At 49.1% G+C, this 21593-nt stretch overlaps 8 protein-coding genes across 8 annotated transcripts; 5 read left to right on the forward strand and 3 right to left on the reverse strand.

Annotated features, from left to right (window-relative positions):
- Positions 1–1170: 1170 nt before the first annotated feature.
- Positions 1171–3829, forward strand: LACBIDRAFT_323077 (uncharacterized protein; the record flags this gene model as incomplete). Its single annotated transcript, XM_001875895.1, has 14 exons — positions 1171–1194; positions 1438–1628; positions 1678–1734; positions 1788–1859; positions 1920–1997; positions 2058–2135; positions 2304–2406; positions 2634–2785; positions 2813–3094; positions 3151–3211; positions 3324–3349; positions 3469–3565; positions 3593–3652; positions 3701–3829. 14 exons carry the CDS (start codon positions 1171–1173, stop codon positions 3827–3829), a joined length of 1410 nt encoding a protein of 469 aa, XP_001875930.1.
- Positions 3830–5439: 1610 nt separating this feature from the next.
- Positions 5440–6951, forward strand: LACBIDRAFT_323078 (uncharacterized protein; the record flags this gene model as incomplete). The annotated part of the gene is made up of 2 exons (XM_001875896.1): positions 5440–5588; positions 5667–6951. The coding sequence occupies 2 exons, from the start codon at positions 5440–5442 to the stop codon at positions 6949–6951; spliced, it is 1434 nt and encodes a 477-aa protein (XP_001875931.1).
- Positions 6952–7161: 210 nt separating this feature from the next.
- On the reverse strand, positions 7162–9014 carry LACBIDRAFT_323079 (uncharacterized protein; the record flags this gene model as incomplete). The annotated part of the gene is made up of 7 exons (XM_001876303.1): positions 7162–7217; positions 7263–7302; positions 7449–7712; positions 7815–8088; positions 8166–8315; positions 8463–8534; positions 8770–9014. The coding sequence occupies 7 exons, from the start codon at positions 9012–9014 to the stop codon at positions 7162–7164; spliced, it is 1101 nt and encodes a 366-aa protein (XP_001876338.1).
- Positions 9015–9391: 377 nt separating this feature from the next.
- LACBIDRAFT_323080 (uncharacterized protein) lies at positions 9392–11053 on the reverse strand (the record flags this gene model as incomplete). The annotated part of the gene is made up of 6 exons (XM_001876304.1): positions 9392–9785; positions 9838–10326; positions 10384–10386; positions 10464–10760; positions 10817–10894; positions 10959–11053. 6 exons carry the CDS (start codon positions 11051–11053, stop codon positions 9392–9394), a joined length of 1356 nt encoding a protein of 451 aa, XP_001876339.1.
- Positions 11054–12243: 1190 nt separating this feature from the next.
- On the forward strand, positions 12244–14288 carry LACBIDRAFT_309303 (uncharacterized protein; the record flags this gene model as incomplete). The annotated part of the gene is made up of 4 exons (XM_001875897.1): positions 12244–13059; positions 13110–13685; positions 13741–14189; positions 14246–14288. 4 exons carry the CDS (start codon positions 12244–12246, stop codon positions 14286–14288), a joined length of 1884 nt encoding a protein of 627 aa, XP_001875932.1.
- A 613-nt stretch (positions 14289–14901) lies between these two features.
- Positions 14902–15320, forward strand: LACBIDRAFT_309304 (uncharacterized protein; the record flags this gene model as incomplete). Its single annotated transcript, XM_001875898.1, has 3 exons — positions 14902–15046; positions 15102–15253; positions 15315–15320. The coding sequence occupies 3 exons, from the start codon at positions 14902–14904 to the stop codon at positions 15318–15320; spliced, it is 303 nt and encodes a 100-aa protein (XP_001875933.1).
- Positions 15321–16399: 1079 nt separating this feature from the next.
- Positions 16400–16652, forward strand: LACBIDRAFT_309305 (uncharacterized protein; the record flags this gene model as incomplete). Its single annotated transcript, XM_001875899.1, has 2 exons — positions 16400–16594; positions 16647–16652. The coding sequence occupies 2 exons, from the start codon at positions 16400–16402 to the stop codon at positions 16650–16652; spliced, it is 201 nt and encodes a 66-aa protein (XP_001875934.1).
- Positions 16653–19461: 2809 nt separating this feature from the next.
- On the reverse strand, positions 19462–20446 carry LACBIDRAFT_323083 (uncharacterized protein; the record flags this gene model as incomplete). Its single annotated transcript, XM_001876305.1, has 3 exons — positions 19462–19806; positions 19858–20159; positions 20206–20446. 3 exons carry the CDS (start codon positions 20444–20446, stop codon positions 19462–19464), a joined length of 888 nt encoding a protein of 295 aa, XP_001876340.1.
- Between the last annotated feature and the right edge of the window lie 1147 nt (positions 20447–21593).

A 21593-nucleotide genomic window follows, 5' to 3' on the forward strand; every position in this document is an offset into this window, starting at 1 on the left:
GAGTGAGGCCTGAGGCCTGCTGGGACGGATAGCCCGTTCGGCAAAGCCGAGACGCGCACAACTTGATTAGAGACGATGGAGAACCTGTGAGAAAATGTTGAGTTTGTTAAGGCACCGAGTGATGGCAACTTTAATCTATTTACTCGATCGTCACAGCAACGTTAACTGTACATGTGACGACTGGGGTGTACTTGGGGTGTACATCCAACTAGATCCAACTCCATCGCGAGTCTCTAATCAAGTTTTTCCGCGTCTCGGCTTTGCCGAACGGGCTATCCGTCCTAGCAGGCCTCAGGCCTCACTCTTTCTCCAAGTATCTTCTCTAGACTCTGCACGTCTCGGCTTTGCCGAACGCGCGCGAAGTTGGCTTTACGCAGTCCGATCGAAGGACCGCAGGTCATTTATGGACATCGAATACATAGCCTGTCTCACGCGTTTTCATGTCCATCGTTGTGAAGCCATACACGCAACATTCGAAGATGGTAAAGCCGCGAGTTGTCGCGGTGTTTACACCTTCCTGTCGTTGATCCATTCTCGACATAATAGTTAAAATCGACCTTTTACTTCCGCAATAATCGAAAGGAGCGAGGGGCTCAGCTCAAGCTGAGCTTCAACTCTTGCGGCCAGAGACAAGCGATATATATCGATGTCAGACATTTTGTGCCATGCCACACAACAGTTCCGCGTATTTGAGACGCAGATGGCCATCTTCTCCAGGTATAAAGGAACCTTTCGCAGTGAACGTCGCTCCAAACTTCTTGCAATTGGCCGAACACCCGATTTGAACGATTGAATTCCAAGCTTCGTAACTTGGGAAGGGCCGGTTAAATTCCTGTCATAATTAAGTCGCAATGTAGTCAGGATGAAGGTGTAAAATTTCGCAATTGGTGAACTCACCAAACTCATTGAATAATTCGAATCTGAGATGGCCTGCAAAACTATGATCATGATCACGTAATATCCTTCTCAATTCAACACAGCCAAACAGCAAAATCCAGAGCTTAGAAATTCAAGTACCGTGTACATGTGATCAATTATGGTATATATCCAGGTACGAAAGTGTGTGCACACATGTTCATGTGCGCCGCAACATATTATGCCCATCTGGATAGTCTATTATACTGATTGCACATGTTCTAGATCTGATCATGATTGATTATACCGCCCGATATGTACAATGATATGACAACCAGCGTGCGTATACATACATCTATATATGAGTATGCCTTTATGATTTCGAATTCTTTGCTCATTTCTGTCCCACTCCCTTTATCATGGCACCCTCAGATATACGCCTTGAACCGAATAGCGATGTGGTAGAGTTGGAGGGACGAGAGATGGCAGCCTATCCTGCCTTCCCCTATGCTTCTGCTCCAGGGGATGACGACGTATATTCTAACCTCTCTGTCACGTCTACTATTCATTAACAGCATGCAGATTTTGACAATGTCATTCTCAGACCTTTCGATATTCAACAAGCTCCTCTTTACGAGGCCGAATGTCCCTTCCACCCCCGAAATTCGCTCACCCACTTTACCGGGGCACTATCCCAGCTCTGCTTTTCGTCCTCCGACTACGCCTCTAAGCCGACCCAGAATGAATGCGCTTGCAAATGATGTTTACGAACCGTAAGCTGCCTCCATCTGTTATAGAGATGCTGAAACCCAGAATTGCCAGTGAGGGTGCCACTGCACGCCACCTGTTGGAATCAACAATCACTGATAAATATGCCCGGTGAGACACCCCAGTTGTTCTAAGAACTGCATAGCATTAAATTGAGTTTTCAGAGGTGGGGGGGATGTCAACGTCCAGCCGCTGGCTACGACGCGTCATCGTCAGAAATCACGAGCAATGGAAGTGTAAGGATTTGCTTCTCAGCAGTGGCCGAGAGTGGCAATGATGCTGACCAAACCTCCCAGATCCAGTAGCGATGAGGATGAGACTCACTGGGCAAATGCGACATCTCAATTCCAGGAAGGCCTTGATCCTGAAGATTTGTAAGGAGTTTCCTCTCGCCTCCAGAATTCGAAGAGCGTTAACACATGCCAATTTTTTAGAAATACCATTGGGGGTGCGGGGCAGCTTGCTGCCGCACAAAATATCCAGCACGCTTTGGGGGAGATGATCCAGCGTATGTGAGTGAATTGACTGCCTTCTAATTAGCGACGCTCAGAAAAGAATCTATTGAAAGGACCGATACGCCTAAGAGCAGCAATCCTGTCAGGTTGTAAAGTTAGCCTTCTTCTCTGCCCCGCCTCAATTAAGCTCTTTTGTCAGACTGGACCAATCGGGGATTCCTGCAGGATACGCATCGACCTCGACACCGGCACCGCTATCTCGCAGAGTGGCTTCCCACACGCCAATCTCTACTTCATATCCACCCAGCCAAGCACCAGCACCTTCCCGGTATGTAAAATCCTGTAGAAGAAGCATGAGACCTGAACGTCATTTTTTTCGAATCAGTAAAAAAGCATCGGCTGTTATGAACTTGCTGGCAAACCATGCCAACAGAACACAACCAAAGCCCATAAAGCAACAACAACAAGGGGATTCACAAGCAAGACTTCGCCGGCATGTTTTTCTCCTCCTACGAGTGGGACTCACCATCTAATTCAGCCGATTGAAGATTCAAGGCAGCGTCCTCATTAGTTCCAGCTGCCCCGATTGCACCCGCAGCCGCTCCTCCAAGCTCGTCAGCTCCCCCTGTGACTGTGGAGATCGAGGTTGTAACCGACCAAGTGCGCACAATCGGAAACAACAACAGTCACGTTCATGGGTTCTTTCGGTTTGTTGCGACATATTCGTTGCATAGCTTTGAAGCTCCACCGACGAGTGCGCTGGAAGACCAAAAATTCACATACGGTGATGTATTTGAGCATAGCACTCCTGATCAAGGGGGGGGTTTTGAAGCCTCAACGACGTTCATGATCTGGCAATATAGGGAAGACACGTGGGTCAATGTGACCGATGGCTATAATCACGGCAAAATACACCATCCCTCAATCCCAGGATACGTTCTCGTGCCTTCAACCGCGCGCGAGCCCAAACCCACCTACATCCTGTTAAAGAGCTTTAATGACAGGAAGCGGTCTGGGTAGGAATGTGCCATCAATTTCAATTTCACAATGTAAAGATATCTCAATGCATTAGTTACGAATGTATATGTATCCCCTCCTTCGAATCAACGTGCCAACTCTCTCTGGATCTTCAAGTAATTAATCGCTAATTTGGCTTATTGCACGGAATGTGATGTGACTGACGTGACGCACAGTTCCCTCTCCTCTCAATTTTCAACATGAACATGAACTGATATTCCACTCTAGATCTTGGATATGGGCCCTTTCCTCGGGTGGGTCGCCAAGGACTAAGCGCCACGCGGTAGGGACTCTGGTCTTGCCGAGTCGCTCCGCGCGTGCTTTAAAGGGCGACTCTGCGGATTTCTGACTTATGTGCATGAGCGGGCATTAGTCTTCGTTGTGGTGGTGATCATGAAGCGAATGCGGTGCGTAACGAGCTGGCTGCTGCCGCATGGGAGTACCAGTATGTTTCTCTTCCTATTGCTGATGTTAGCGCCAATTGATGATCGGCATAGCCATACTTTCTGCAATTGCAACCTTGGGCCTTCTGCTCATCCAGCGAGTTCTCATCGGTAGTAAGCCCTTCTGTTTTTCAAACCATATCAGCTCTGACCTCCCCCCAGCGGCTACGAGTATGGGCCTGGAGATTCCTGGAGTCTGTAGCTGCCGATGTCGCTGCCAATCTCAAGAGCGGCGGTCTTTCGCTCCTCCACGCTTCCCATTCTCTACTCAAGGACTCAAGGGCCGATTGATGCTGGAGTGCACGACCCACGATGAAATGAGTCAGCCGGCTTGTTCAAAGGCTCGACAAGAGCGCCGCTGCATGAGATGAATGGAAAGGAGCGCATCATTTAGACCTTTTTCAAGAGGAATCACCATTGACGTTGTTTTACCGAAAATGGCCAGAGGAGCATTTTCCTCTCCCTCTCTCGCGTCCACATCGTCATCAAACACTGCAGCAAAAAATGTACCATCGTCAGGCAGCCTCTCAGCCGGTGATTGCGGGGGCTTCGATCATAGTATGCGCAGAAGTAGGACATGTCTTCGTGCGCATGCGCGCCCGTTCTGTCTCTGCCTCCTCCGCCTCCGCCTCAGGCAGCAAAAACTCAAGTTGAAGCGGGCCATGAGGTACAGAAAAACGTTCAAGATCCAGCGCTCAAAGTACCTTCAGCGAGTTGCGCGAGTGTGTGCGAATAGTACGGGGCGCATGGTGCACTTCGGGCGGATCATCGACCTAGGGAGATTGAGCTGGGGAGTGGAGGAGCATTTGGGTGGTGTGCGGCCTGAGAAGGTGGTGCTGGTGGTGTCCAACTGGATACTCGCTTTCCTCATGCTGTTCCGGATGTCATCCTTTCCGCCACCGACCGAAGTTTCTAGCACACCGAGTGGTCCTCGCTGCGCGTTCGCCTGTTTTCAGGAAGGTGTTGGCTGGGAAAGGTGTTCAATCGCAATCATGCATCACTCTTCGCATTCTCGTCAAAAGCAACATCCACCCACTTATCCATCTCGGGCTGCCACCCTTTCATCATCCTCATCCTCCTCCAAAACCTCTATTCTGACAACCTTCCAGCCATCTGGGACCGTCGTGTAGCTGCGGTTGGGATGCGCAGCTTGAAGGCGCTGGCGGGCTTGTTGGAGCCCGCATATGCACGTTGGAATGACCTCCGAAAAGGCCTTGGAGGGACTTCGGCAGCAATTATAAGTGCTGCCAGTGTTATATAACCACAGTCGATAACCTTTTCACTTCTTGCGAGCATCTCTTACTCGGACTCCAAGCATTGCTTGCTCAAGTTATCTAGTGTTTGCTGCCATTCCCACCCACTTACTGCCTCGCTTTCGAATTCCCCACCCTTATCCTCCTCCAATACCTCTGCTCTGATGTTTGACGATCTTCCCGCCATCGATATCTGGGACCGCCGTGTAGCGACCGCGTGCACGCCACTCAGGCACCGCACTACCACGCCACTCAGCTCGCGATCGGGGGTACCAACGTTAACATGGAGCCCCTTCTTGATTAAAGCCGGATGCTAGGCGACATACGCATGCCCTATATATGCGCTCGCCATCCAGCTAGCCAAGTTCGCTCGTTAGCAACAGCTCTCCCAAAGTCACCTCTCTCGCACTCAGGTGTGTTTGCTGGGAAGGCTATGGAGAAACATGCAGAGTGGTTGATCATGAAGTTGCAAATTGCAATTAGCTCACAATTGAACGGAGCGCCTGATTAATATTGCAACATGTACAGGTCTATATATATATATATATATATGCCAAGGCGAGTTTTTTTGCCTTGAGGCGCGACTGGCGGTCCCCATGTGCCATGTCATGATCATCTTGGAGTTGCCCCGTGCACCTGTGCATATAAATGCATGTATATACGTATGGCTACATCTATATCGAAAGCAACAACAACTTTCTGATCAGCGATTTCAGCAAGATAGACACTCACGATCGCCACCAGCATTCGCATTTCCTCTCCAATCTCACAGCTTCATTCTCCAATGAAGGAGGTAGGTTTGCGCAAGTCTGTTCCGGGAGCAGCTGCAGTACTGACATATATACGCGATAGGATCTGATTGTGATCGCAAGCAGAAGGGAGCTTATTCCCCTTGAGCTCCAAACCGAGGTTATTCGCCTATCCAACCACTGCTCATTGGGCGCCATTTCTCTTGTCAGCAGAGCGTGGCGAAAGCTGGCACACCAGTTCCATCCACCCGCCATCTACATTCGGTCTCGCAAAAAGTATTATGAACAATTGCTCCTCTTTACGCCTGACGAGATCTGCAACGATCACTATGGACCAGAATTCCGGAAAGCTGTACGGACTCTGCATTTCGAGTACCAGGATGAAATACTATTCCCCACAAACAATCTCATTCGGCAGCTCGTTTCCCTTATCAGGCCTGACGGCTTCAGCGAAGTGACAGAGCTTGTCGTACACAAAGGACGCTATAGATTGATTCCTTCCATCGCTCATGTCCCCATCTCTTATTCACTTGCCTCAATCACCAAGCTTGTCGTCATTGGCATTAAAGATGGAATCTCAACAATGGATTTGATTACACTAGGTCGCACCCTTCCAAACTTGATTGACTTGAAGATCCACTCTGGTCTGCAGTTCGTCACTCCAGATCTGGGCGAACCTGTAACGACTTACCCCGCGCGGGTGAGTGACCTCAAAGTCCTTGATGTCGGCGTTGTCACAAGCTACGTCCTCTCCCTCCTTAAGACGTGGCTTGTGAACCAAAAATCACTCCACACCTTGCGTCTAACAACACCATCTCTCCTGTCTCGCCCACTCGCAGGAGCCGCCTCCATTTACCATCTTCTAGTCTCAGTGTCACCGTATAAGCTGAAGCGAACCCTTCAAGAAGACTACAAAGACACTGATGTTCATATTCTTGAACTTACTACTCCGTGGCGTGGCTTTCGACTTGCGGCTGTCCTTGATGCGCTCACAAGCGAAATTCGCCGGTTTGCGAGACCGCCACGCACCACTATCAATCGCCTTGTTATTAATCTTGGCTTTGATTCGGTTCCGGCTGCGGGCTGGAAGATCACTGAGCCTGCCTGGGGTAGATTCTGGCGGAAAATCGAACTCTTGCATTCCAAAGGCTTGTTGTCTGTTGAAGTTAATCTTCGACCTCATGTCATTGGGAGATACTCTCTCGACATGGCAATGTCAGAGATCTCCCGCCACAGTGCTACGGTGATGCTGGATCGAGATGAAGAAGACAATATTTCACCCGTTTTCATACAAGTAGATGATAATGATGGCAGTGGGAATGTCCTCGTTAATGACCCCGTCGACGAGGTCATTGAGATCTCGAGTGGTGGTGGTGAAGACGTAGATGACCCTATAGTTTTGTACGATTAACCATGTTCGAGATTCCGGAAGAATATCAAAGTCCGTGTAGTTAAATTCGTATACCGATGCATGTCAATTGCACTCAATTGCAACTTGCTCATTCAAGTTTTCGGAATTCTTTGTTCAGCGGTACTTGACCTTCAAGCACGATCACTCATGATCAATTGCAATTCGAACGATATTAGTAATATTCTGGGCACTAGCACCTACAGGCTACTCTCAGCCCCAACCAGTGATATTCCCTTGGCGATGTATGCAGTCCACGACGTTGTCACCTAATCAAGTGAAAGTTGACGGCGCTATGACTGGGATGAACTCACGGGGCATCGTGCGCAACTTAACGGAGGGTCCCATTTCGGTCTGATTTTTCGGATGATCATGAGGCGGATAGATGGTGGTTTCTAGTTACTAAATACTCACCTGCATTTGTAAATCCGATCATTTTGGCAAGACACGCAGAGGCACCTTCACGAAGTGTATATGTGGCATGCCATGGCTAATCATACAGTGCTAGTCACGACAAACAATGGCCAATTAGAGATCACCAATGCTAAGACTAGAAGAGCCACGGAGACAAACAAAATGAAACCAGTACATGTGCAGTAGAAGGTGTTGAACATGAAGTGTCCTGGATTTGTCGCCAACTGGAAGCGCAACAAATCTCCCGCATCATCTGGAGGCAAATCGACGCGCAACAGAACAAGGACTGCGTCTCTTCCTTCACCGTTTGCGGTAAGAAGAGTGGGAGTGCCGCGGACGACGTGAAATGCCTATAAAACTCAATAAGCCCTGAAATTGATTCGATGGCAGTGATCGAAAGTACAATTATTTGTGTGACTTGGGTATTCAACCGATTAGACGATGAAATTCACAATAGCAGCACTGAGAGGCTCACATCCCCTTTTCTTGTCGTTCCTTTGCATCGAAAATTGAGGCGGATCTCTCTTGCAACACCAACTTGCGATCACGACCTGGCCATCCACGTGCCCCATTGCTATTGTTTTTTCATCAATGAAAACCAATCGAACCACCCGCCGCTGGCCGGCTCTTCCCAACGACTGATACGTAGTGGTACTGAGGTGCCTTCTGTCGGCGAGGGAGTACCATTCTATCCCGATTGCCATGTTCCAGACAGCAAGTAACTGGCTAGACAGCGAAACAGCTATTCCGCCCCTGGTTATCGGAAGGTCAGCTCAAAATAGAATCTGATCGTAAACGCGCACATCCAGCTGTTGTCGCCTGGCGGGATCCTCCATAAAATATTGTGCGGATGATGGGCAGAGTAAGCGCTTGTATCAGGTGTAAAGGTAGGATATTGGATTTGTGGGATGGCACGCACTACAGTCCGACTGCCCCAAACCAGGCCACAAGGACTACATCTACGTTCAGATAAACAGTCTGGTGTGGTATGGTGATGTCGCGAGATTCTAGAGGCGTTTGCAAATACTGAATGGGCTTCTGAACGTCTGTAAAGCTTAACATATGTGGTGACCTGTTTCAAGTCCCTGCGCCACACCTACCAGAGAAGGGCTGTGAAATCAATCCTGCGCATGTTCGTCGTTCGCCAGTGAACCCAATCGCCAATTGAGTGCCTTGCGGGTTGATTGCGAGGGAGTGGATGAACCCGGAAATATCGCGGTAGTGAACCTCCTGCTACGTAAGACGAAAGATGATTGAGTACGACCTGGAATCAAGCGGTCAAGCAAGATACATGCGTACCCCACGATATTGCAATGAAATGCAGTAGAGGTTCCCAGATCCGCACCCGACCAATAGACTCAGGGGCTTTAACGGATGCCATACGATGGCCCTTATTTTTGAACCTACGTATAAACGTCGCAACCGTTTCCAATCTGAGTTAGGTTGCCGAATCTGCTGCGTTGAACGTTGTACATGTGAGAAGTGCCGCCTTGTGTCATAGTGAAAATGTGCATAAACCTCACCGTGAGGATGCCCAAATCATTGCCTGTTGCAAGAAGACTCCCGTCTGGCGAGAAGCTGATAGCTCCGACAGAACTCCCCTCTCCGGGAATCTGTCCCTCGTTTGTCAATTTTGGTTTGGAAGGGGGCATTGATAATCGGCGCGCGGGTATACATAGTATAACTAAATATATATATATAGCTGATGTCACTTATAAATAGTGTTACGTCAGTATCATTGGTGATTCAACTCATTCCTCGCTATCGTCATCGTTCCTCTCTTATCCTCCACCCGCACATGGGTCAAAGTCATGTAAAATACGATAATAGGTGGCAACATAATGGATAAGCGGAAAGGCGCGCAGAGCACGACCATCTTTAGCCGAAGTCATAAAATCTGGCCAATTTATCGTTCAAAAAACTCGCCACCATCCCAGTTCCAATCCTGACCTTGCCCTCCGGATCATTCTTTAAGTATCGCCCTTGCCACTTCTTGATACGCTCCCTCAATCTCTCCTTCAACCGCGCCTTATCCGCCCTGCCTGGCTTTCCAGGTTTCGTATTTAATATAGGACGGGTCGAGAATATCTTCCGTTTTCGCATTAAACGTGAGAACGTGACTGGAGAGCTGGGGGTGGTTGACATTTCCAGTGTCAGAAGAGTAAGCTTCCGTGATATCAGTCCACATCCCCTCCTTCCATAACCAGATTGACAACTCGTTGTTCCGATTGTCTTTATGCATAAAGACATAGCCGTCTTCCATGGGGATCTGTTCACCAGAAAGTTGCCAAGGGTCAATAGGCGGGCTTGACACACTTTTCGTTGAGGAGCTAAAAGCCCAATAGAAGTGTCCATGATTTCTGATCGACACTTTGTGTATGTTCAACTTTTCGGCGGCGGGCGCAACGGGAGGGGAAGACGGCCTGCACATGTTCTGCCATTCAATCAACATTCAATGGTAGAAAAGAAACGAACTGGTCAATCGGTTGGGATTCAGAGGCTTGCGAACTATTGCTTTCTGACTGTAACTTTGACACCGCAGGGCGGAAGTGATGTGACTCTCGCAGCAACGACTCTTGGGGCGCAGACTGTTGGGAGCGTGATGCTTGTGGCGGGGACTCTTGTGATGAGGACTCTTGTGAGTGAGTCGCTTGTGGCGGAGACTCTTGCGATGAGGAATCTTGTGGGTGAGTCGCTTGTGGCGGGGATTCTTGCGATGGAGACTCTTGTGGATGAGATGCTTGTGGGGATACTTGTGATGGGGCCTCTTGTGGATGAGACGCTTGGGGTGGGGACTCTTGATGACGTGGCAGTTGAGGCTGCGACTCTCTGCTTTTTGGCCGCACCTTGGGTTCCGCAGAGCGCACATCAGTCTGCTTCGGATTTTGTGGCCTGCCCCTTTCAAATGAGTTTCTGCGTTCAGAGTTTATAGAGTCGGTCGCGGCCCTTTGCTCAAATGAGACCCTAAAGATTACGATCAAAAAGTTTAACAGGTGCTTTAAATTTGCCAAATGAGCTTACGATCTGCTGACAAAAGATGGCCAGCATGGCATACAGTCCAAGATCAAGGGCCCCGTTCAATGTGAGAAAGAGAGACGTACGCCGTGTTCAAGACATCCGTAAAACCCTTACGAAGCATAGCGCAGACTGCAGCGGTGGTTGTGTTTAGATCATACTTTGGTTGCAGTTGTTTGATGATGTTCTCGACCTCTCGTGCATCTGCGGAGCTGGGCAGTGAGTATAATTTCATAGAACACGCATGGATGGCGGTAGTTGATTTAGTTGCACATAAGTCACGAAGAAGTTCAGCAAGTTTTTTGATGCCTTTGGAATCGGGAGTGTCTGCATCAACGCCCGGCACTGGTAGGATTGTCGGCTGCGCACTGACTCGAACCTGGCTATAAACCGGATTGATAAATCAACGCCCTTGTGGCTCATAATAGAGTGAACATACGAGTCCTTGTGCCTCCTGGCAGAAGTTTTGGGATGAGGAGCTAGATGTCTTTGGGAGCTACTCAGAGCTCTCCGGGAGCTGCATGCGCAGCCAGAAGAGAAGTTCGTCAAAGCCTTATATATACGCCAGGCCTCAACCTTACAATTTTGTTTGTACAATGGAAGAGATGTCAGCGGAGTCTGAGAGAGGCCAGCCGCCGAAGTCGTAATTGAGGAGCTGCTGCGCATCAATAAACATAGCGTTGATGACTTGAATCTCACATCGACATCACGGCCAAGGTCTAGATCTCCGCACGGGAAGCCTTGGAAATTACGTTTGGAGCTACCAGGTAGGGAAGTTACTTCCTCGGACGCACAAAGGATGCGCTCCACATCATCAGGCTGGGACTTGGACTCGGTCGCCATATATGCATGATGCATGATGTTTATGTAATGTACTAGTCAAGGTGTTTATTGAAACACGCTCGATTAAATAAATAATCTCTTCCGCCATGCAACACCATTCATCTATACACTCTAGATCTTCAGATCATGAAAGATCCTCAATTGCAGGTCGTCCCGAGGAAAGGCAATGTAATTTGGCACTTTTACTCGTTTGTCGGGCTCCATTCATCATGACATCTAATCATAGCTTTCAATCATAACGGGCCGATCGCGACTGGTGAGCTGCCATGAAAGACCGTTGAAATGCTACGTTGACCCCGACTATAGACAACACTCCCAATTCCGCTCCACACCAAGCAGAGGGGACTCGCACACGAGGCCAGGCTACTCGGATGGCTGGTGAGCTTCATGATCAACAGTTATGCGCGCGCTGACTTTAGTGAAATTTCCAACGCCTAGCTATGGCTCGGTCTCCGAATCCTTTCCTTCAAAATTTGGGCGAGGAAAGGGGAGGGTCACAGCACCCGGGGGGCCCAAATAATCTAGATGCCTCACTACTATCACCTCGACGCCATGCCAACCCTAATCTTCCTGGCCATCAATTCAACTCACCAATTTCACCTCATGATCATCGCAGAGCCGTTGGTGTTCAGAATTATGCGCAACATGCAGATATGCCTGCAGGTCCTCTCCCACGTACGGTCTTGTTTCCTATGTGCCTGCATATTTTCCTGTTCGCTTACTCTGTATGATTTCTAGCTATTTCAGCTCTTCTAAATGGCCAGCTTCGTTCCCCATCTTTTTTACAGCGTCCGTATGTACATGTTACCAGTGAGTGCCTTCACTAATCACCATTTTGTGATTTGTCGTCACCCGTCTGGTAATCAAGGCAATCGCGGCGGTAGAGTTCCCGGCTATGGTTTGCCTCATCGCGATTGTGAGTCCCTCGGCTGCTGCGGCTTTAAAATATCAATATTGATCAATGCTTCACTTTGAGCAGCCCCTTTTCCAGATCGGCGTCGAAGGCCCCCGCGCACTCAACCAATGGTTCAAAGTATGAGACCACTTTCTCCCTTTAGTATAACACAAGAGGCACCTCCCCTCCACCGCAACAGAAGGGCAAATGCAGCATGGCATGACCCGCTGCCGGACCCGCTAGCACCAGATGACTCCATCGATGAAGGGCAACCTTTTGCCTACGAACGCCAATCTCGAGCAGGCCCATCTACTGCCATGGAAACATCTACTTCTTTTGCTGATCCGCAGGGCCTCTCTTATGAACGGTTTCGCCAACCGCAATCAAGTTTTCAAGCAGGCTCCTCCACTTTCCCTCAGGGACCATCTTCTGGACCAGCTCCCACTCAAGCAGGACCATCTGCTGCCCCAGGGGCAGATTCGTTTCATGCCAGACAGACGCGTGCTTCTTTCCCTTCCCCACAAGGGTTTCGCCACTTCCGCCAGCCTCGTGCAAGCCCAGCTGGTTCCGGGGAGCCGCCCGCTTCTTCTGATATCCCCCTAGCTGGACCACCTCGGGAGCGTTCAATGCCTGATATCAATGGTTTGAGACTCAGCCCGACTATTCCAAGCGTTGACATAGGCATGGATCAGAATGTAGGCCGCATCGTTGAACCTCCAACCTGGGGAGTTCGCGCCCTCAGCCCACTAGCATACTCCACTGGCCTTTCAAATAATGACGTTGATGGTGGTGAGGAAGAGCAAGACGTTTGGGAAGAAGGAGTGGATGAGGACACATATGGCGATGGGGAAGAGCGAGAGGACGAGGGCGATGACGAAGGCGAGGACGAGGACGATGACGATGACATAGACGATGTCAGAGATGGAGGGCGATGGGCACCCCTTGTATGTTTCCTCGACACTCTCAACGCATTTTCACTCATGTGTGGCACCAGGATCGCTTTTCAGAAAAGTTCGATAGCCTTTCTCGCCATCTTACTGAGGTTACAGCAAATATAAGAAATATAGAAACACGATTGCAGAATATGGGTCCTGCTACCTCGACTCTACCGGTGGGACGAAGTGAAAGAACGAAGGCGCCTAAGCTAACAACAACCCCTTGCCATGCATCGCCCTTAAAAAACACATTGCACATGGAAGTCAGGAAACATCTTATGGACCTCTTAGAACAAAATCCTGAAGAATGCTTCGTGTCGCTAGATGAAGCAGAAGAATGGGCTCAAGGATGGAATCCAGGACTGAACCAGTCATGCTGTACGATTGATCTCTTCAGGGTCGATCTGCATGCCCCGCGCAGCGCATGGAATAAATCCGCAGCGCGAATATTCGTTCTTGACTTCGCTCGCTTTCATCAATTGAACGACATGACTCTCACCGCATATGACAAGATAGAGAAGGCTTTTTTTACGAGGATGAGAACTCTGCGGTCATGTTACATGCGCCTTCAGAAACCTAACACAATGCGAATATCGGAAACTCAGAAGTTGAGAAGATATGCGAGGAGACGAGCAGTATGTGTTCCACTATCTTTACCTAACTACATCCTTGTTAACGGTGTAAACAAAGCTTTTTCTTAGGCGGTTGTATATTGCCGATTCGCATCATCTACTCAGAAGGCATGTTAATATAATACAGCGACTTGGTGTAGCAGGGATGTCAGACGACGAATCGGAAACAGAGGAGCTCTCACGAAATCCTGCCATTGGTCAGCGCATTCCTCTGTTCTACACTGTTCAGCCGAGGTGGAGAATGACGGGTGTTACGGAATGGCTTCACACCTTCGATGCCGTTTACATGATCACACGGAGGACTGAAGGCCCCTCCCGAGGGGCGTATCCTCGAGTGCGATTTTATGAAAGGGACCCGCCAACTGTAGACGATTCAAAACGCTTTGTCGCTGATCTGCCCAAGAACGCCTACAACGCCACTTGGCTCGCTTGGAAACCAGATAGAGATCATTCCGTTCGTCCACAGCAGCCTGAATATGATTTTTCTCATGATCCGGGAATCTTCCGGTGGGTGATTTTATTATATCTCCTCACTGAGTAATTGATAATGAGTGGTTTTTCAGCCTATTATCTTCTGTTGACCGTTCGTACGCGATGTATTGGTAGTTCTGTATTACATACACTCGCGTTGTCATGACATATGTGTGCCTGTGGCTGTTTCGGCAGCCCGGCAGCCCCGAAGAAGACGCCATCATCTGCCTCTTCACCCTCTCCTCCTCCTTACTCCACCGCTTCAAAAACTCCGCTGCTTCCTTCAACGACTCCTGAATCTCTCGTAATCTATTGCTCATTCTTCACAGGCCCACCCTATTCAGCCTAAGCCTGAGAATGCTGGGGTTGCGGTAAGGATATGATGGACATAGTCGGTGTAGCGACGGGTTGCACGGGGGCCATGGGGCGGGAGCGTCCGTGCTTTTGTGTTGCCGTTTCCGCTGGTGAGTTGTGGTACTTTTGGTTTTGGTTTGAGGAAAAAATGAAGTGACTTACGTTCAACTCAAATACCAGGGTCTGGCGCGATCAACTGGTTCAAAATCTTGCACTAAGTGGTGTGCGTCCTAGGGACAGAGGTGCACCTGCGCTCGAGGCCCGCTTCCCCTTCTGCCTACTCGGGACGGGCTAGGCCGGCACCACAACAGAGGGCGTAGATCGTGATCAGCAGCATTTCTCCACTGCAAAGTTGATCCCTTCGAAGGCGGCGGTTCCCTGCTGGGTCCATCAAATGACGATGAAGAGGGCTTCTCAGGCTGCCGACTACCGACAACTTCTGATCCAGTCGATCCATGTCATGGCCATCAAGTCCTCAGAAGTGGTTGCCAGCGTGGTACATGCGCTCATGGACTTCCTCGGAGACTCAAACAACCCCAGTACTTGCCCTTCATTCTCTGCAATTTTCTGCCACCAAACTCACGACCTCTATAGGGAGGTTGTCAGGAAATTCCCTCGTCTTCGACCAATTTGAACCAAATTTCTCGCGGTCCAGATTGACGAGGACTCCAACGAACGCATCATGCATGTCCTGCATCCAAATCCTGAGTGAACTCTTGTCAACGAAGATGCTGGGTGCTCAAGAGGTCAGTCACCTCGCTTCTTTTCTTATGACAAAGCCCTGAAGAGAATTTGTGATCACCCTAGGCCTAATTATATTGCCATGGCCATCGTCAAAAGCTGAGGTATGGATTTTGCTATTTGTATGTATTGGATTCAGAAGCCTATTATGTGATGTACATATATAGCTATAGATCTAGACCGCTTGTTTTCTCTCTAAATTGCCAGCTGGTTGGCTCCAACTTGGCTCTAACTTGGCTCCAACCCACTTAAACTTGCCTGCCTTTGCTGAGGCTTCAGCACCGCGAGATAGATGGTTTGGTTTTGCCGAGTTCCTTCGTGCGTATTTGCTTTGGCACTGCTGCAGGTTTGGCCCCTGCTTGGCTATACGGGCGTGCGAGGGTGTATCTTTCAGGACCGCCGGCCCCAGCTTTGTGGACGTCGCTATCATCGCTGGCTGGAAGGCATGTTACAAATTACATTTCTTTGCAAATCTTTCAATTTTTTCCAGGCTGCCATGAAGCTAATCCTCCTCCATATGAACCCCAACCTTCCGCCGCCCCTCCACAACACCCACCCTCATCCTCAAATCCTCCATTTCCTTCTCCAGCGCCCCCACCTTCCCCTCTCCGAAGGGCATCGAAGCCATATCTCCTTCCGCCGCCGTGGTCGCTTTGCCGACTGCGAAACGCCTTCCCCATTTGCACCCACCAACCCATACTTCACCATCTTCGCCTCACCATCAGTCACATTGGCGCAAAGGGCCACCACCACCCACGTCATGGGGTAGACTTACCTCCTTATATCACGACGATGTCCTATGGCGAGAAGGTGCTCAAAGGAATCGCAGAGCTTGCCCAGCTAGCTCAATTTGGATTTTTGCGGACAGGGCTCACGAGAACCTGGCATGGGTACGCTACTGCACACGCTGTTTGGGAACTGCCCATCTGCAGTTTCTGACTTCTCTGTCGTCGAGAGGTCAAGGACAACCCAAAGGAAAGACTTTTCGTCTCGGAGAAATTAAAGGGCAAGCCGTTCGCTAATTATGCACGTGGCGCACGGCCCGCTGGCAAGGCAGGCATGACAAGACACTTCCACTCTTCGCTGGTAACGGCGCCCGCACTCAGAGTACGCGTTCAGCCACTGCGGTTTCCAGCTTGCTTCAATAGCTGATGTCCTTCATCTCTGCCGGTGCCGACGTCATCTTCTACCATGGAATGACCCTGCAGCGCTTTGCGGAATGGGACTCTGGAAACCGCTCTAGCTATGCCACATGCGCGGAGAACCCAAGACCATCTTTCGGCTTTGCGCGAAATCTTGGAATTTGGGCCACTTTTCTTCTCGAAAACGTTAAGTGCAATGTTGAAGCAAGCAGATCGCGTACTGCATTATTTTTTACGTGCTGACGCTTCATTCCAGGGCTAGCAATACGTATACGCTGGAGAGTTCATTCCCTGATCAGTGCATTCATGATCAGGCGTATTGCTGAATGATTACGTAATTCAAGCCTTACGCGTGACCAAGTTGACTATAATTATAATTACGCAAGGCTATAGTCTCAACACAATTCAATTGCAACTGACCAATTTGAATGCCTACAGTTCACGGGAGCCACCATTCTGGTGCGTTGAGAGCTCGTCTCCCCTTCGTTGTCTGCCCCTTTGAATGCATACCTGGTAGATCTCGATCTAGAACAATCCTTTGCCAGTTATGAAGATGCGGAAGATCACAATACCCTCTTTGCAGCAGATCTACCGCATGGAGATCAAGGTGCGCCTTTTGCATTCCAGGTTAAATGCTTTCTAAGCGCCGACCTAGTCATGGCTGACATACCAGTAGACCTAGATCTCTGCATCGGGAGCGTCCCCACCCTTGGTGCGAATCAACCAATCATACCATGCTGCCTTGTGTTGTGCTGAGAGATTTTGCGATTTTCAGGATATCACTCTCTGATCGAGCACTTTCGGTGCGGATCAGGCCACAGCGACGATCCAAGTTTTGGTATTCATAGTCGGAGTGAAAGCTCCGGTATGTACATATGGCAACATACAATGGATATTGACGTAACAATCGACTTTAGACATTTGGGATCAGGAATGCGAGCAGATTGCATGGCCATGGTTAGACGACCGCCTCAATTTCGGTTTGCCTAGCGTGAACGACCCCCCTCCGACTCTGCCTTATGAATCTGGTCACACATGGTTTCCCGGTATTATTGATGGCCAAGCAACTCTACTTACCCGCCAGCGCCCCGCCAGTCGAAACGGGCAGACGATTACCACTCAGCCACCCGCTGAATTACTTCCCAGAATCTTTTCACTATGCATGATCAATGACTGCGACACTCTGCTGCTTTCGAACGGGCCCTGGCTCTTTACGTACATCTGCAGCTCGTGGAGAACGCTAGTCCTTAACACACCAGAGTTGTGGACTTCCATCCGTTATTATGATGACTGGGAAGGCGGGGCTGGTATTACATCTCTACTTGCTTCTGCCAAATCCAATGCGGATTTGCTAAAAAAATCTAGATCTCGTGTTGGTGCAGGACATCTTGCGTCACTTGCCCTCAATCGTTCTGGGGCCCTTCCGCTGTCATTCCAATTTCAAACGCTAGATATACAATTGCTGCATCACCCTGTTTTGTTCGCTTTGCGCATGCATTCGGCTCGATGGGTTGATGTGCATCTGGAATGTGGGGTTCCGCTCTTAAGTTCGTTGGCTGATGTACTCTTGCCATCCCTGAAAGTCCTCAACATATGGATCTGCGATGAGGCGCAGCAGCCTGAACACTGTGCCAGCCAGCTCCCAATGCGCCCATCATCCGTCTTTGCCAATGCACCTGAGCTTGCCACCTTGGCGCTCTCGGGCTTTCCTGGAGCGCCAGCTTCCATCCAGCTTCCTTGGGAGCAAATCAGGATCTATAAAACAACACTTGCAACTGCTTTTGAAGCACGTGCAGTACTTGCGCGCATAAAAAATGTCGAACATTGTAATTTGTACCTTCAAAGCGATATATACGACCCCGCGGCAGCGCCGGATGATGAAGATACAGATGCCAACTCGGATGATGAGGATATGGATGACCACTCAGAAGACAGCGACTCAGAAGACAGCGACTCAGAAGACAGCGACTCAGAAGACAGCGACCTGCTTTCGATTGATATTGGGATTGGCGACTCATTCAGTTCTGACGTTCCCTTACCTGTTCTTCCACGTCTTCAAACCCTAGTCTTCCACACCTCCTTCCTTGATTATATCGATGCCAGCCCTGAAAGTATCATAAACGATCTCACCCTTCCATCATTAACTTCAGTCACAATATGCAGCTACCATCGGGCGGGGGTTGCTGAGCGCTTGGTAGCCCTCATCCGCAGATCGGGAGCAAACTTAACAAAGCTCATCTTTATCACTTGTGCTTCTCTCACAGAGAAAGACTGTGAACAACTTCTTCGTGCCACTCCGTGCCTCTTGGAACTTGGAATTGTCGACATCAACTCAGATTTCGCAGTTTCACGTCACTTCTTGATTCCCCTCACAGTGTCACTCGGTTCGCCCGCGCTCGCCCCGTCTTTAAAAATTATCCTTATATCAGGACCATTAGAGGCCCCACATGAACAGGCCCCGCCTCAATCTGAAACAAGATTTGGGCCATCTTCCCAGCAGCCAAGCCCTCTCTCCTACAACAGGTGCCTTCTCGACATGATTGAATCCCGTTTCATCTCACGTGTCATATCACGAGGAAGGGGGTTGGAACGCGTTGTACTTGGTTTCCACCATGACCGCCACTTCGATGAAGATGCTCGTCGTCGTTATCGGCTCCTTCAGAGTGCAGGGCTCTCTATTTTACTCAGAAACCCGTGGTCTTCGGAAATATACCTTGATCAGTAGGCAAGTATATATGTCCGTTCAAAATTCGACGTAAATATGCAATTCTTTTATCGGGAGTTTGCGCCAGATAACACACAGGAAATCATTCTACCAATATGTTTATAAGCACCTGGTCATGCGATTATATCAATGCGCTTACGCTCCCGCCGGGGGGACTCGAAAAAAAGTGGAGTGGTTCCGACATGTAAAGAGGCATCTGACAATGGCGTGCACTTATTGTGTAAACTATTGTGCATGTACATGGGGTTTCATTTTGTTCGCCTCTGCGACTCTTCCGGTCTTAATATTGCTGATCATCAATTGGCCGTTCTTTATCAATAAGCGGAGCACTTTAATTGAGGTAGAACTACTCAGATGATCCTTCCGAGTCCGAGTCTTGAATATCCGCCAATAATTCCTTCAAATCCCTCATAGACTTTCGCAGAGATCCAAATTGACCCGCAAGCCTTGATTCAAGCACAAGGATCTTCCCAATTGGATAATGAGCAGCTGAAAAAGCCACCTTTGTCTCTAGAATGGTCTGCTCCATTGTTTCTTGTAAGCTCATGATCAGTGCGTCGGAGTCTGAGGTCCTAACGTAGGTCCTAATGTTAGCATTTTTTTTCTTCCCATTACCAGTGTTCCCCCCCTTCAATGCGTCTATAACGCCGCCTGCTGTGTAGCGCAGAGAAGTCCGTAGTACTTTTTCCTCCTACATGATTATTTAGTTATCTCTATAATGCGGAGTTTATAGGGTAAATACCAATGAGAAGTAATCAAGCCCTTCAAGTTGAATTGAGGCCAACGTCGCTGCTAGTATGTATTGAGCGTTGCGAGCATCCAACTCCGTTTCGAACAGAATAATTCCCCCAAGGATGTCATGAACACGGAACCCAGTGGGTTTGATACGTGCGGACCTGATAGCGGATGTCGCAAACTTTGAATGCAGCACCGAATCGGTCCAATCCTTGGGCATTGATTTCACAATGAGCGGAAAGCCGGCGGCGGCATTCCCCAGTTGCTGCTCATTTAGCTCCAACACGGCATTTTCAGCTGTAAAGGCGCCTTTTAAGCACATTTGTATTGCAATTGTTAAGTTCACAAGACTCACCCTGCTTGCGGGAAGCAAATGCCGCAATGGCGATTGCCAATCTTGGTGATCCCTTCGCATCACTTTCAAACAGTGTTGTAATTTGGTCAGCCATGACTAGCCCTGTTATCGACTCGCGGAATCTCTCCAACGAATGTTTCGTAGTGCATGCAATGCGAGGGATTACCATGACGCCAAAAAAGTGTCCGCGTCGATTCTCCGCTGGCAATGAGCGATGTTCTGGTGGATGCGCATGCGGCATTGTTGTTGTGTAAAGGGTATTATATTAGGCCTAGGGAGAGCCACATGTGAGTTGGATGCATATATATACGAAATTGTTATCGCGATGATCAGACCACAATCAATCAGGGCACCCTATATATGGCACCGAGTTGATGACTTATGTGCTAGTATATGGCCATGGGCCGTCAACTTCAAATTCTTCGAATCTCAATATTCGAATTCGAAAAATATGTCCATTGATTCAAGTTGATTCTGGCTCACGTCTATTCCAAAAAAATGCATTGAGGTTTGTCTTCGAAATGTGTCTGGACTTTCACCTGACCTTTTCGCTGCTAGCTCCCTGACCTTGTCCATTTTGCACCTGGCCTATACTTTCGGTGCGATCGAGAGGTGTTGTACATTATGACTAGTCCGTGGCAGGATCCGGAGACCGCATTCCATCGCGATCGGCAGCTGCGCTTGAATGGGAAGCTAAAGCAGCAGCCAAACGCTCTTTTTTTTAGTGATTGAACCGAAGCAACGAGCAGAAGAGGTCCTACGAGGTCCCAGGAGTCCCACGCGTACGGTGTTCAAGCAATTGTATTACGGACCCGGATCCACACGGACCCACAAGATCTAAATCGGCGCCGGCTCATATCATTACATAAATGATATATCCTAGAATTTCGACTTTCGAACCCACCAACGCCGTACTAGGTCTCTCGTATATGGTCTGACGCTCAAAGCTCTCCTCAACAATATTTCGCTTTCCACCAATTCATCCAGGCTAAAGCAAGTGTTCGCGATCGTGATCGGAAGCCACCCAGAATGTCGGGTACTGAGCCATTCAGAAGGAGTTCAGCAGTCATATCCTCGTGCCCTTGGCAAGTAGACGACATCGTCCTTTCCTCGGACTTTCGGTCGTCGTTGTCTGCAGACCATCCGAATAGAGTAACTATTCATCATCACTCAAGCTCTCGGACATGCATTGCTGAAATAACTTATCATCTAGGAGTTTCTCTCAGTTCTAACCAGAATCGAACGAGATATATCAACCAGGCAAAATGCCGATAATATTCATGCATTCCGAAAGACTATAAGACTCGGTGAGGATCAAGTACCTCGTCGAAAAATTACATCGGCTCCGATTGTTCGACCATTGTATCCGCCTTTCAAGTTCTATTTCA

The sequence above is a fragment of the Laccaria bicolor genome, genomic scaffold (assembly GCF_000143565.1).
Source record: "Laccaria bicolor S238N-H82 LACBIscaffold_3 genomic scaffold, whole genome shotgun sequence".
NCBI classification, from domain to species: Eukaryota; Fungi; Basidiomycota; class Agaricomycetes; order Agaricales; family Hydnangiaceae; genus Laccaria; species Laccaria bicolor.